The 14307-nt window shown below is 39.3% G+C and overlaps 1 protein-coding gene across 1 annotated transcript in view; it reads right to left on the reverse strand.

Annotated features, from left to right (window-relative positions):
• The window catches only part of RXFP2 (relaxin family peptide receptor 2), a gene marked incomplete at its 5' end in the record, with an annotated part of 28978 nt that extends 20144 nt beyond the window's left edge, over positions 1-8834 (reverse strand). Inside the window, 4 exons of the mRNA XM_083802759.1 lie at positions 598-675; positions 2307-2480; positions 8562-8584; positions 8743-8834. Coding sequence (XP_083658885.1) covers positions 598-675; positions 2307-2480; positions 8562-8584; positions 8743-8834 — 367 coding nt within the window. The remainder of the gene's footprint in view (positions 1-597; positions 676-2306; positions 2481-8561; positions 8585-8742) is intronic.
• Positions 8835-14307: the final 5473 nt, after the last annotated feature.

The raw sequence follows: 14307 nt of genomic DNA on the forward strand, positions 1-14307 counted from the left end.
TAAACTTGCTTCTTTCTTGCCACGATGCTGTCCTTGCTTGCTGCAATTAAAGGCTTTTTGGCTGCCCCTCCTTGGCAGTCCATCTGAAGAGCTGTCTCAGAACTGTACTACTTTAACTAATCTGGGGCTTATGACTCCTCATCAGTAGGCAAGAAAAATATTTTAGAAGGGTTTAATGTAAACCACTTCAAGATTTTTAAGTCTTTTTTTTTTTTTTAAAAAAGCTTCACAAAGAAACCTTTCTTTTTTCTTTTGTTCCAGAGTGAGATGAAAACAATTATTATATTTCCAAAAGTTTCCAAAAATTTAATTACTATTTTCCTGCAAGTCTGCAAAGCTGCAACTTGGCACTAACAAGTATACTCCACACATCTTTACTCTGCTCTGCCTGGTGTGCATGCAAAAAGCTCTGGGAAGCTAAAGGAGTTCCCTGAGCTCATCTAAAATTCCAGATATCTCTATAATTATAGTAAATATGTATATGCAGTGAAAAGTCTTAGAAATGTAAAATAGTTTGAGGATACTAATAAGGGTGTTATAGTGCACTTAGGAATAAGTCAGAATGGCAATGAAATGGAAAAAGCAGCAATTACTTACAGCATTCTTCTGATAAGTCCAGATAATTAGGCTTTCCACGAACCATATCAAAGATACTTGCCCATCCACTGTTATCTCCTATAAAAAGTGTTAACATTTGTCATCTATACTTTAAATTCTGCATCAACTTTTAATGAAAACCAGAACATTAATACCACAGAACATGTATTTTGGCTGTGGGGTGTATCAGTTTTCTATCTGTTTTCTGATATGGGATGTAAGCAAAAGTAAATCTTCAAAATGATTGTTTTGATTGTCTTTTCTCTTGATTATGAGTATCAATTATAAGCACAAATTAAGAAATCTCATGCAAGTTGAATATCAGAAGTGCACCAGACTATGAGCACGGCAGAGAGAAATCTAAAGAAGATGTAAAATATTATTATAAGTGTTGACAAAATTAACTGAATGCTAAAATAAAATGATTAATATAGCAGAGAAACTCATACTGTAGTACATGGTATAGCATGGAAAGTTACAAATTATTTACAGTGAAAATTTACATGATAATGGGAGTATGTTAGGACACGACTGAAGAAACAGAAAGTGACTCAGTAAAAAACAGGAAGTTTACACCAATTTCAAGTAAATGAATACAAATGGTGACCTCAGATTTCAGACAAACCATGAAAAATAATGAGAACAGATCATGGCTGGAACAGTGAAATGAATAGACAATTTTACAAGCTATATTATATTTGAGAGAAAACAAGTTAACATTTGTATAGCATAGAATTTTTAATAGTTTGGCAGGAGATAGGAATCTCTATTATATATGGAGAATATCAGTCTTTGGAGCAATCAGTGTTAGTACACCAAGGTGAATTTTGGAGTTAGCAATGGCGCTGGAAATGTGCGACGTGGAAAGTCACAAATACAAAGGACCCCATTCAAAGATGGTAGCTGAAGGGTGATGGTAAAGAAGAAAGAAAGAGGCACAGGAGAGTGATCTGAAATACCAAGAAAAGAAAAAGTGAAAGAGATGTAAGAACTACACTAGGAAGCAGGTGGGGAGGGAGGTTACAAAGCAGGAGACGACAGTAGAGTTGACACATTAGCTTCTGACCCAATATGCTTCAGAGTCACACAAGTCAAATGTGATGTAGAGGGAACCATGCCACAAAGTAGGGATCATTTCTTAGCCTAAAAAAGGAGATCAGTCTCATTTACCTGACTTTCTCATAACTCTTTTGGATTGAGAGCAAGCATGGAGATCAATAAGAAGAATGGTGGTATGACCACCACCAAGTTCACATGTGCTCATGCACATATACTGACATATGTATATAACTAAAACTCTTAAAACAGTTAAAATCATCTGCTATTGAAAAGCCTTACTGAGTGCAAGAACCCCTATTTATCTGCAGGAGCCCATGCAACCACTTTGAAGGATTCCCCACACGGATGTGCAGGGATTACCCCCTCTCCATAGCAGAGGGCTGTGCAGGAATTCCAGCACTGGAGGCTGCCTGGGGCATGCCTTTAGTGAGTTTCCATGGTGTCAGCATGCCAACCAGCATCCTGACCAGCAAGGTGTAATTCCCTCATTCACTGAAGAAATTAAAATATTCAATCACACTGAAAACCCCGGACTTGTCAGGCTTGCAGATCATCTGAAGGCCGTTAGTGATTCCATGTGTTTTAGCTGGAGGAACACATCCCACAACTAGATTTTGTGTCTGCATACTTACAGATGTTGCTGTACTTACCGCAGTTCTCCTCATCTGCACCATTCTCACAGTCATTTATGCCATCACAGTGAAATGCCCGTGGGAGGCACGTTGTATGATTTCCACATGGAAAATAACCCTTTTGGCAGACCACATCAACCGAAACGCCTTCCATCAGCCGGGACTCTGAGAAAATATGGGAAGACATTTCCTCTAGAGCAGAGTATATTGAAAATTAGAAGGGTCTGATGAAGCTACAACCACTGCATGCGACAGAATAATTTCATTTTACACTTTGAAGTATGTTACGTCATTCTAATTTGTTATAGCATCGTCTAGAAATGGCTTTCTACAGCTGGAATCTAGGAGAGACATCTGTAAGCGTCTGATTGCTTTTCTTCTCTCTTTTCCTTTATCTGCTGAACACATTGCTAGCCATCCTTTGGCATCCTTTCCTAGCAGACTGATTCCTTGATGGTGTGAACATTACGTTGCGAAACATGGCAGTGGGTGGGCAGGGCAGTGGAACTTTGGTGCTCCTGGCCTGGGGAGATGGAAGTCTTATGTGGAGAGAGAATTTCCAGCTGGAGCACGTGGAAAGCCACTTCCCATGCTGAAGGCGGCTAGGCAACAGAGACGTGTCCACTTGCACATCAGAGACATGCAACTTATAAGTCTTATTGCACACAACTGCAGTAAAATCTTTGAGCAATTTGCAAGTCAAATTTTGATATGAATCTGCAAAGCATGGTCTCAGATTTATCACTTTACTTTTGAAATGCTTTTTACAATAATTCAATTAGATTTATAGTCTTGTAAATCACCAATTCAGACGATGTTAAAAGCAAGATAGTAGTTTTTATTTCGTGTATCAGCACACATAATGAAAGATCGAATTTCTGTAGAACTGCAGAATTCTGCAGAGTGTGATTTTGCAGGAAATCTGCTATATTAATCCATTACAGCTATGGAGCATTTGCAAAAGCATTTTTTTTCTTTCCACAAGAATTTCAGGGGATTTTATGAAAATCTAATAAAAGAAAACCCTTTTCTTTTATGAAAAACTAATAAAAGAATGCTAAAGCTGAAAAAATCAGAATAAACAAAACATAGTAAAGCATTTTGTATCATGCAGCTGTTCTCTGTGTGTTTATTATTAATATTATTTTATTAATTAGAAAATTCTTTGAAAACTGTAGTTCAAGTTTGACAAAGCATATTGGATTACAATCTCAGTTGAATTGATGGAGATGCCTGTGGACCCACCTTGCAAAGGCTGCCATGCTGTATTTGAATTTAGACACATGAGACCCCTATGGGACTGTACACAAGACTGAAATGAAATACATGGGATAAAATTGCAGGCAGAAATGACTAAAACAAAGTGAGGTAATCCAATTCCTATGAGGCCAATGGACAATTAGGGGCTATATAGCAGCAGCACGTATAGAAAGAGCAGAAATACAGCTAAACAGTGATCTTTAACAAGTGAATATGTTTTAGTTTTATCTAAATAATGCTCTCCTAATGATAGTACTTTTTGTATGATACAAAGAATTGGGTTTAAGGCACAAGACAAGAGGAGATGAAATATGTAGTCAAGTCTGAACTGAGACTTGATATCCAATTTCTCTTCATTTTGGAAAAAAATCTCGTCAAGATATGCCTTGCCTTTTGAAGTGAGATACTGCTACCATCCTCTTGTTATTTTGTTTGGAAGACAGAGGAAGAGCTGTAGACTAGTGTTTCTGAAGGCTCTTGCTGAGACACAATACGTCAATAAAACCAGACTGGTAAAACTGTACATCTTCGTATATCACTATTTTGAATAATATTGCAATTAAACTGTGATAGTTTGCTGTTTTCCTCAAAGTTCTTATGCCACTGCCAGTATTTTTTTAACCCATTTTCTCATGTGTCAGATATTGCACAAAAGTTGGACTGGAAAAAGCTTTCTTCCTGTATTTACTCAGGGACAGACAAAGCATTGTTGTGAAGCATTTTTTCGAAGTTGACATATATGCTCATTATGGCCTGACATTGTCTTTCCAGGGGACTGAGTGTGTCCCTGACCTCTCAAAAGAAGCAAAGCCGCAACAGATTGCATGTGGGGTGGTGGATGGAAAATTCAACGTGAGTCTCTCTTCACTCCCACCATTCAGTTAATTGTTCTCATGGACAAGAAATCAGCTGCTAGCCAAAGAGAAGGGGCTTCTTCAGTTTTCTCTTTGAGTCTCTACATTCGTTGTAACTTGTCTCAGTTTGCTCGTTCATCAAGCGTGGTGTATTTACTGCTCTGGTGGATGCAGTTGCTCCTTTTCCACTTCCCAGTAATGCTCAGGATCTGGTCGGCATCGCGTCTTCTCTCATCAGTGTCTGCAGTGCTGGATGGAGCAGTTCGCTAAGGCTCCTGATTTACTGCCCCACAGACAGCACTTTGGCTGATGAATAGCTACAGATAAAAGTGGAAGCTTTGCTTTCAAAGCAATAATACCATAAGAGCACTCCTTTGTTCACCATGTGATAAAATTCAATCTTCAAATTTCTGCCTATGATGGAGCTGCTCCTTCTCTGGTTACTAGCAGATTTCCCCCTGTTTCTCGCCATAAATTTCTGAGTGGCACAAATCGACCAAACAATATTGCACATTACTGAGGATCAGCTAGGTTCATGCAACATGTGCACAGTTCTCAAGCATGCTGCTGTTATTCAACATACTCTAATGGAACAAGTCTATAAATTGATTGCAAACTTAATACCGCAAGCAAAGTACGTCGGCTCAGTAGCTGTGGTTGAAAGAACAGTTTTGTTTAAAGTGGAAAAAAAAACCAAAACATTCTCTGCAAATGGCCCTTGCAGTAAGACTAGATTTCAGAGGGATAAAATCGTTTTTTTCTTGGAAGCTCCTTGTTGAACCAACACTGCTTGGAGCTGTTATAATGCACATAATTAAGGCACTTTTCAGGTGACAACAGCCTTTTTGATCCTGTCGTCAGTGCTCTCAGGTCACTGTGAGAGCAGACAGGCCAGCTTGCTTCACTTAGCTTCAAAGTCAGTGAAATCAGCTCATTGATTAGGGGCTCAGCTGAAGCTCAGCTATGGTTAAGTTCAGCAGTGCTTAGGAAGGAACAGACGATAAACAACAATGAATCATAAAAATAAAAATGAAACAAAAATGAATCATAAGCACATTGGATTAAATTTAAAAAATCAGAAATGGAAACAGAAATCATTACATTTCTGGATCCTGTTTTAATGTTCCTGTTTCAACACACACTAAAACACACACAAAAATGTGTACAGAACTAAGTTTTCATAACTATTCTTTTCCACCAATGTTTTTTCTAGCTGGGAAAAGAAAGAGTTGGTTTTGTATCAAATTTTCCATGCAAAAAAAGAACTCTATAGATTCAAACTACAGGTTAAAGAGATATCTGGTGAACTGAAAGAACTTGTGCCATGAAATTTTTGAAATTATGTGCATTGTCCACGTTAAACATCCACATAACTGGCTGTATGGTGAGCAGGATTAAAACAACAGCACAAATTACATACCATCAGTTTGTGAAATTTAAAAAATCTACAAAAAATGGCACTAGTAATCCGTTTTTCGCATGAATCTAAAACCTGCTTGCTTTAGGGTTCCTGTATTTATTACAGTGACAGCCTCTTCATCCACAGTGCTCCACAGGGAAACATCATCGCTGACCTCTGGCTTTGAAGTGAATGGCACCTTTACCTGGTTATTCTTTTCCCTGGCTGAAAAGTGAGTCACACCATAATTTGTGCTCGGTAGTTGTATGACATTTAAAAATGATTAATTGTCACATTTATAATAGATGGTGTTTTTTTGTTGTTGTTGTTGTTTTTTATTGCCAGAACTGAACTGATCACTGGCAAGCATCGGCACCGTTATTAAGGTCTGGACTGTAACAATGCGAAGCAGTTGCTCACTGAAGAGGTACTATAGCTGCTGTGAACAGCAGCTCATTAAAAAGAAAAGAAAAAAGGTAAATAAAAAGGCTAAAAAATCTGGGATTAAATCGTTTATCCTTAAATCCATCAAGCATAGAATCACCAGGCAGTGATATATAAAGTCAGAGCCCGCTGTTAGAGATGCCTGTTCTCTCGGTCACACCAGAAGATCCTCCTGGGCTTCCTATCAATTCAGACAGATGAGATGTATTCACGTGTTTGCATTTTAAATACTGATGTTTCAGGCACAGTTAGGCTAATTAGCATTAATTACAAAGGCAGGACTCTGATTTGAATAGCCCCTTTTCCGCCCAGCAGCATGCCAGTTTTGTTTCTCCAACATGTCCAGGATGCTGCGCAATTACTTTCCACAGGTCTTGACATGTAAGATTTCATTTTGGCTGGAACACCCGGTGTCCCAGTGGCTGTCGGAGAGAGATTTGGGGGAATAAATACCAAAAAAAAAAAAAACAGAAAAAAAAAAAACGGAGAGCTGTTTGTCGTCAGCCGTTAGAGGGCAGTAAAACACCACCTTTTTAAGCAGCATCGATTTATTCACGCTAAATACGAAGGGCACTTTTTGAAGGTTAACCAGCCATTCAAATATCAGGAGTGTTTGTAATCCAGTGGTATTGGCCACTCTTTTAAAGTGGACTCATATATCTAAGAACTTTAGAGTCCGTAACTAAACAACCTGTATTCAATACCCGTTTTACAATATACATGTTTTTCCTTCGAGACCTGCTGCAGATGTGGCTTTCCCAGATGTAAATGCATCTTATAACATTCCCAAAGTTGCTATATTTACTACATATACATTTTCGGCAACATTTCAGAGGAAAAGGCAAGACTGAAAACGTGCGGGGGCACATCAGTCATTCACTTCATATTTCTGTACCTCTTGAAACACAGTTACACGAGGACAAAAAAAACCAGAGGAATGCTCTCTCTGACTCGTATCCCCTTCCCTGCGATGCTTGCTTGTACCTGTGTCACTGTGGACTCGGTCCCTCTCTAGTCTGGATGCTCTGATGCAAAATTGTCTCAGCCCTTATTGTCTATTGTGGAGGGGGAGCAGATGAAAAATAATGAACTTTTAGTAATGCAGCCGTTTGCTTGTCTGCTTTTTTATTTATGGAAAAAGCAATTTGAAAGAACAGAAGGGATATTAATGTTTTTTCTAACTGTCCCAAATAAATAAATATACATTTCATGGTGTGTAAATAAGGAAGATAGTAATGGGTTGGTGGTGGTGGTGATAAGCTACTTCCAAATTTTGTTTCAGCTAATCAGACTTATGACAATGAAGGCAATATATTAATACGTGGAATGGAAAGTTGACTCATTAGATCTATTGTCTTAAAGTCAATTTTGGAAAGATAATGAAAACAACTTTACGTTAAAATAAGAATTTTACATTAGTACAATATCCTTCAGTGATAAGCAAAATAGCAATTTAAAAGTAGATATCTTTAAATAGAGTGTTTAATAAAATTCAATACTTTCTAATCTTACATATTCCACTCCTTTATAACAGGTTATCTACAGAACACTTAATATATTCTCTCACACTTCTTTTCCATTTCTAACAGGCTGGCATTTTTTAAAAATTTCTTTTCTTCCTAATAATACACTTACCATTTCATTTTCTTACTTTGATAACACTCTGCATTATTAGAAAAAAAAAAATGCTATTTCATTAAAAAACTTTTCGCAAGCTTAAGAATTGCCATTCATGAGCTAATTACTGTGAAAAACATTTATTCACTTTTCTATGATGCTTCAAGAATTGCTAAGCATAAGAAAATTATTTATTATTATTAAAAATGAAATTGCGTAGGAACTGAAATGTTTTAATTTTTGAAAATTTGTTTAAAAGAAAGACAGTAACTTCCACTTGTATATTGTCATTAAACCAGTGTTTCTAATGAAAAAGAAGTTTTCTCATAGAAGCAATATTTTAGGCAATCCTTTCTGAGATTCAACATGCTTGCTTAAATGTATCGTTCTCTTTTTAATTTGCTTATACCGAACAGGTTCGCTTCACTGAATTACCACAAGTTTTGCTTAAATTGGAAAATACCTATGAAAACTTAGTTGCTAAGTTAAATGCTTCTTTTTTTTTTTTTCACCTAATATGTAGAAAATGTGCTACGATACAGGTGTGAAGCTTGCTGATCACAACAATGTTTCATTACATTAGGTATTTTTTCAAAAAGCATCACTTCATCATTTAGTTTTGTATCTGATAAATTTCAACAAAATTTAAAGTAACCTGGTTGGGCAATTCAATCATTTTACAAAATCAGATTTTCTCACCTGCTTTAAACTTTTTTATTTCCCTAAAATATATTTAACAAAATCATGCAAATGAAAATCCCTTACCGATTCCTCACTTTAAATGAAATTTCTCGTTAATTCCTCACCGTGCATGGCAATCCCTAGCTGCGTCCCAAAAGGCACTCAGGCTAATAAAGGATTAAGTGAGAAGCAGTCTTACCTTTGATTCCTAACAGAAGAACGACACGGAGCAGGAACAGCATCCTCGGAGCCCGAAGGGGATGGGACGGGCGAGGGGACGAGCGTGGCCATGAAGCCGTGCTCTGCCCTGGGCCCCTTGCAGCTGCCCTCCTGCAGAGCCCCAGCCGGGATGGGATGCGTGGCACCGGGCACGCTCCCAGCCCCTGCTCCCTCTCACCCACCAGGTTGTCAGCACTTGTCATGAACCATCGCAGACGTTTTGTCCGGCTCCTGGTTTGCCACTGCTTGTGCCTGAGAAAGAGCGCAAGGGATTCCGATTTTACTGCGTTCACAAGTCATTTCCGACAGGGCGATTTCTGGAGATCCGAGGTGTTGCTTTTAATATGAAGTTACCTTTATAAGGAAAATGAAAATCTCTAAACAGTTTGCTGTTGTTATACCGCAGCTGGGATTACAGAGCAAAGATGTCATTCTGATTTTTTAATTACAAAGCCAACTGGATACTAACACCCAAATGCTTAAACATGCCATTAAACACAGTGCAGAGCTGGGCCACTGAATTCAGTCCCTTTGCTGTCTCCAAGAGTGATTTCTCAAAGTTTTTTCTCAAAGAAAGCTCATTACACCTGTACCCTAATTATTATTATGAAAAGTTAACATTTTTCTGCCCCGTGTTATGCCAGCCTTTATGTGTCCTCAATGAAAACTTTTTTCTTTCTTTTTCTTTTTTTTTTTTTCCTAAAAGAGGATACCACAGACGTGGAACATGTGGAAGATCTTTTCCTACACCACTATCTGTATTTAAAATTACATAAGGCAGACACATTCTTCTAACATTAATACATGATTTCATATAAGTTTGCAGTGCATTTAACCAATATACGTGACGAGTGATGCTATGTTCTTCCATGCTATATTTTGACTTAAATGGGGAAAATCAATGCAAAAAGATTGTAGTACATTGTATAACCTGAAATTGTTGATAACTTTTGTCTATGATACTTTGAAATATAACAGCTAACAGGAAGAATGCAAAAATCTTCAGAAATAGGGACTACAAAAATGCAATGTGTATGGATGGTCTACACCCTACAATAAAAATTACCCAGTATTAGAGGGCCAAACAGCCATTCACTTCTATGCAAGGCAAAGAACAATTTAAGTGAGGATGGAGACTCATGCAAGAATGTGTTTGACTTCAGCCATCACAATTATCTCAGAGGCATTTACCATCCCAGCCCACGATGCTCTTCATATTGCTGGTGGGAGGCAAATGAAGATGGGAGGGGGACATGGCACATTTCCACCTGTATTTTGTAGTGCTGTGTAGAAATTAGAGTTTCTGCAGTTTCTGAAGCTGCAGATGGAAACGTGGACATTTACCAGCATTTCAGCAGGAAAGGTGAGTGAAGTCAACGTTGGTGGAAAGGTCTAAAGTTGCCTTGTTTGACACTGTTTGGCTCTGTTTCAGTTTTGTACATGCTATCCTCCCAGCCACTGCCTATCCTAAAAGAAGGGATGGATGGCATTTTTAGTTTCAGCACATGGAAATGAAAAATATAACAGAGGGTCATGCAGGATTATGTGGGGATCACATGAAACAGTGAAGTGAATGTCATTGCTGGTTGTTGGCATCCCATTCCTAGCAAGCTGTCTGTTCAGGGGACTGAGCTGTAACCAGCTGCAAAGGAGAACTTCCCTGCTTCTCTCTCTGCTTTGGAACTGTGTTAAATTCTCACAGGGCTCTCCTGGGGCCTTTAGTTTGAAGGATGTGTCACAACAGTAGCAGAGATAACGCCCTGCCTGTGCCACAGGTGGGACCGATGAAATCACCACAAGTCTTTTATGTCTTTGCTTACCTGTCGTCGCATCAGTGATAAAAATGGCAAATGCCTGTTACCAGAAGATAATGGCTGATTTTGCTGTCCTGATGTAGCAGTCTGGGTTACAGCTCAGTGTAGAAGACCCTGAATATATTTAGGGCGTGTACTCACGGAGCTGAATTTTTCAGCACTACATTGTACTAGCTAAGTAATGCATTCAGGCCAAATGCTGATCGCTGCACAGAAATAAGTAGTCTGTGTACAGAGGACTTCTGTAGAAACCTCAAACTTTTTAGGTGTCTTTTTGTGTGCCCAGACTCTCATGCCTACCAACATTTCTCTTAATGCTATGTAATCTCCCCTTTACCTCCTCAAAGCCACTTGGAAGCAAAGAAAAAAGCTACCAGGGACTGAAGAGACCTTTACATCCTAAGAACCGGTGTTCAGAGAGGAATGTGAAATAATGACATAGGACTGTGTCCAGGAACACAGGGACTTGACTTTTAAGGTCAGTAGTTCTTAAAATAAATCGTGGATATGTAGGAAAGGTGTGGGCTGAAGTCATAAAAAGGTGATGTGCAGAGAAAGCCTTATCCCACTTGATGGTCTCTCAAGTGCTGCAAGGAGTGCTGCTGGCAGGCTCACCAGCTAGGGCCTCAGTCCTGTCTCCTGCCAGCACAGAGGAATGAGTACGATGGCTGAAGCCACGCAATGTCCTGAAACAGGCAAATGCAAAAAATGGAGGAGAACAGGAATCCGGAGAAAGTAGCATCCATCACCTACCATGTCAACAAAGACAGTGCCAGTGTTCCCAGGCACAGAGAGCATGGTAAACCAGAGCTCACCTGCAAGAGAGGACGAGCAAAGGCAAAGTCTAGGGACAAGACTAGAGTAAAGACAATGCGTTGCTCAGGCGGGAGTGGGCTGATAAATACCAGGCAAGGAATTATTTCCAGAAAACAAGCTGTGATGTTCTCCTGGAGGTTGAAGTGTGGGAGAGTGCTCAAGAGGATGAGAGATGTTGAGGAAAAGCTTTGGAAGGGAGGTTTCCTGTGAATGTAAGATATTTTGTATTGAATCCCTGAGGCAAATGAAAGATTCCTCTTGAAGAAATGAACCTCCAAGCTGAGAGTTTAAAATAATGAAAATAGAGAATTATGACTTTAAGCCAGTCTCCTAGCATTTTGGCAACCAGCTAGTGATGTTTGAATGTTGCTGGGCCAGGGCCACTGCCACTTCTGTAGAGAACAGCTGTATGTTTCTAATGATACCCTATTTGTTGGCTAATTAAAACTGGCATCAGGACAGTGGCTGAGCAGTCACCGGGAGATTTTTTTTCTATCCTTGTTTCAATCCTTTAAAAATAGATAACATCTGTTTCCTTTCTTTTCTGCCAAGACATAGGGGACCCCAAACAAGACAAGAATCCCTGATGTAGGCATCATTGTAGATCCTTACAGCCATGGCTGTAATACTGGTGTGGACAAGACAGGACCTTGGTTTGAGCAGGTTTTCTAGCTTACCAGACCCAGTTAATTATGGTCTATTTTCTTCTCATTTAACTCTGTTAGTATATTTTCTCAGATAACTTGTTCATCATGTTCTTGCGATGTAACCAGAGTTGGCTGAAGTTTTTAAAGAGAAAGCATCAAAAATATTGATTTTGTTTCCTCAGATTTTTATCAGCTGCACATTAATTCAACTTAACTGCTGTCAGGACATCTTTCTTGGCTCCATGAGAAAAATTGTTACTGATATTGGAAAAGAAGCCAATGCAAACTAAAAATCCTTTTTGGCCTCAGTCTTGCCGTGACTTCCAAAGCTTCACTTGTGCCTGTATCCTGAGATTCCCCTGAGCAGCAGACAGACTTAGGCAACATCCGTTGGCTATAAAGCATGACCAGCACCTTTAAAGTGCAGAGCCTTGGAATGGCCCAGCAGTGTTTTCAGGTTCCAGCACGGCCAGCTACCTGAGAGGAAAACCAAACTCGTGATTTCTCCCAGTCTCTCATTTCTTATTGGAAAATACCAATACTTCTCATATGTCCTTCAGTTTTTCTGGCCCTATTCAAGTTATTGAGTTGCCATCTGGTTACTCATCTGTTCTCATTGGATGAACCAGATAAATGGGGTTTAGCACCAGATATTCAATATCCTTTTCTGCAGTTCACTTCAAGGAATTTTTGACATCTATAATTTATTTGACATTTTTCTTCTGGCTTATCTCACCAGCTTTTTTTCCCCCTCAACACTTTCAATATGCCAGCAGACTTGCAGGCAGTGCCTCATGATTATTTTCCCAGGGAACTATAACCTTTTGGAAGAACCTTTTGGAAGAAAACATATATTACCTGTAGTTAAAATCCTATCTGGCAATGTCCATAGTGTGGAGCTTTCTGAGCTGATGAACACACTATCAGGTCAACTTTCATTGCATAAAAGACATTGCAGGCTGCTGTCATCAGGGTGTTTTTCTTGCCCACACAGTGCAAGACCAGCCCAAGGCAGGCTATCAGATGATGATTGTAGTGGTATAGCATTTTAATAACTCTTTCCACATGCAGTGAAAGTCACTGTTCTGTTTTGATGCTTCACAGTAGCCTGAGTAATGTCCACTTAAACCTATGATTGTTTGCTCTGTTCAGTTGTAGCTGTATTTATTCAACATAAGTTTTCACAACTCAAAATATAGCATTGTTTAAGTAAATGGGAAAGCAGAATAAAACAGTGATGAAAATGACGCATATTATGAGAGATTTCTGAGGAAGAAAATTTTAATTCACATTCATCTTTTTCAGGAGATTCATATAGGGAGCATTTTATGTATGTATTTATTTATTTATTGGAGATCACAGAGTCACAGAATCATCTAGGTTGGAAGAGACCTCCAAGATCACCGAGTCCAACCTCTGACCTAACACTAACAAGTCCTCCACTAAACCATATCACTAAGCTCTACATCTAAACGTCTTCTGAAGACCTCCAGGGATGGTGACTCAACCACCTCCCTGGGCAGCCCATTCCAATGCCTAACAACCCTTTCGGTAAAGAATTTCTTCCTAATATTCAAGCTAAACCTCCCCTGGCACAACTTTAGCCCATTCCCCCTCATCCTATCACCGGGCACGTGGGAGAATAGACCAACCCCCACCTCACTACAGCCTCCTTTAAGGTACCTGTAGAGAGCAAAATAACTGGTTGTATGTACTATTTATAACAATATCAATTGACAGTGGCCTTGGTTCACTGTTAAGCTGATTTTCAACACTGACCAGATGTCAAGGATATGCTCAAATAACTGTTCACCAGCCACAGCAGATTACCAAGTCATTGTTTCCACAAAAGCCAATACAAAGTTCTAGATAAAGCCACTGTAACATCAGGCAAGGGAACAAGTGAAACCCCTGACTCCCCTGAATGCAGAAGTGGCTAAGTTCATTGATTGTGCCCATGGCGCTGTGCTGGTGGAGGCCCCGGTGAGAAGATGGTAGGTTCCAATGTTTCACACTGCACGCTTGGACCTGCCAGATGATGTGCAGAATGGCATGCACTGAATACAGAGGGAATTCTCTAGAGTTCATAGACATCACTGATAGCAAGACCAGTGCTTACAGTGGCATAGCAAATTGGGCAGAACTACTTTTCAGCAGGCTGTTAATTTGATCTACAATTCAGTGCTATGTAGCCTCCAGCCTTTTTCTTGTAACTTACTGAAAAATGCACTGGTGCTTGCCACTTCTGTGTCTAAGAGAGCATATTTC

Source organism: Anser anser, assembly GCF_964211835.1.
Source record: "Anser anser genome assembly, chromosome: 1".
Taxonomy (NCBI): domain Eukaryota; kingdom Metazoa; phylum Chordata; class Aves; order Anseriformes; family Anatidae; genus Anser; species Anser anser.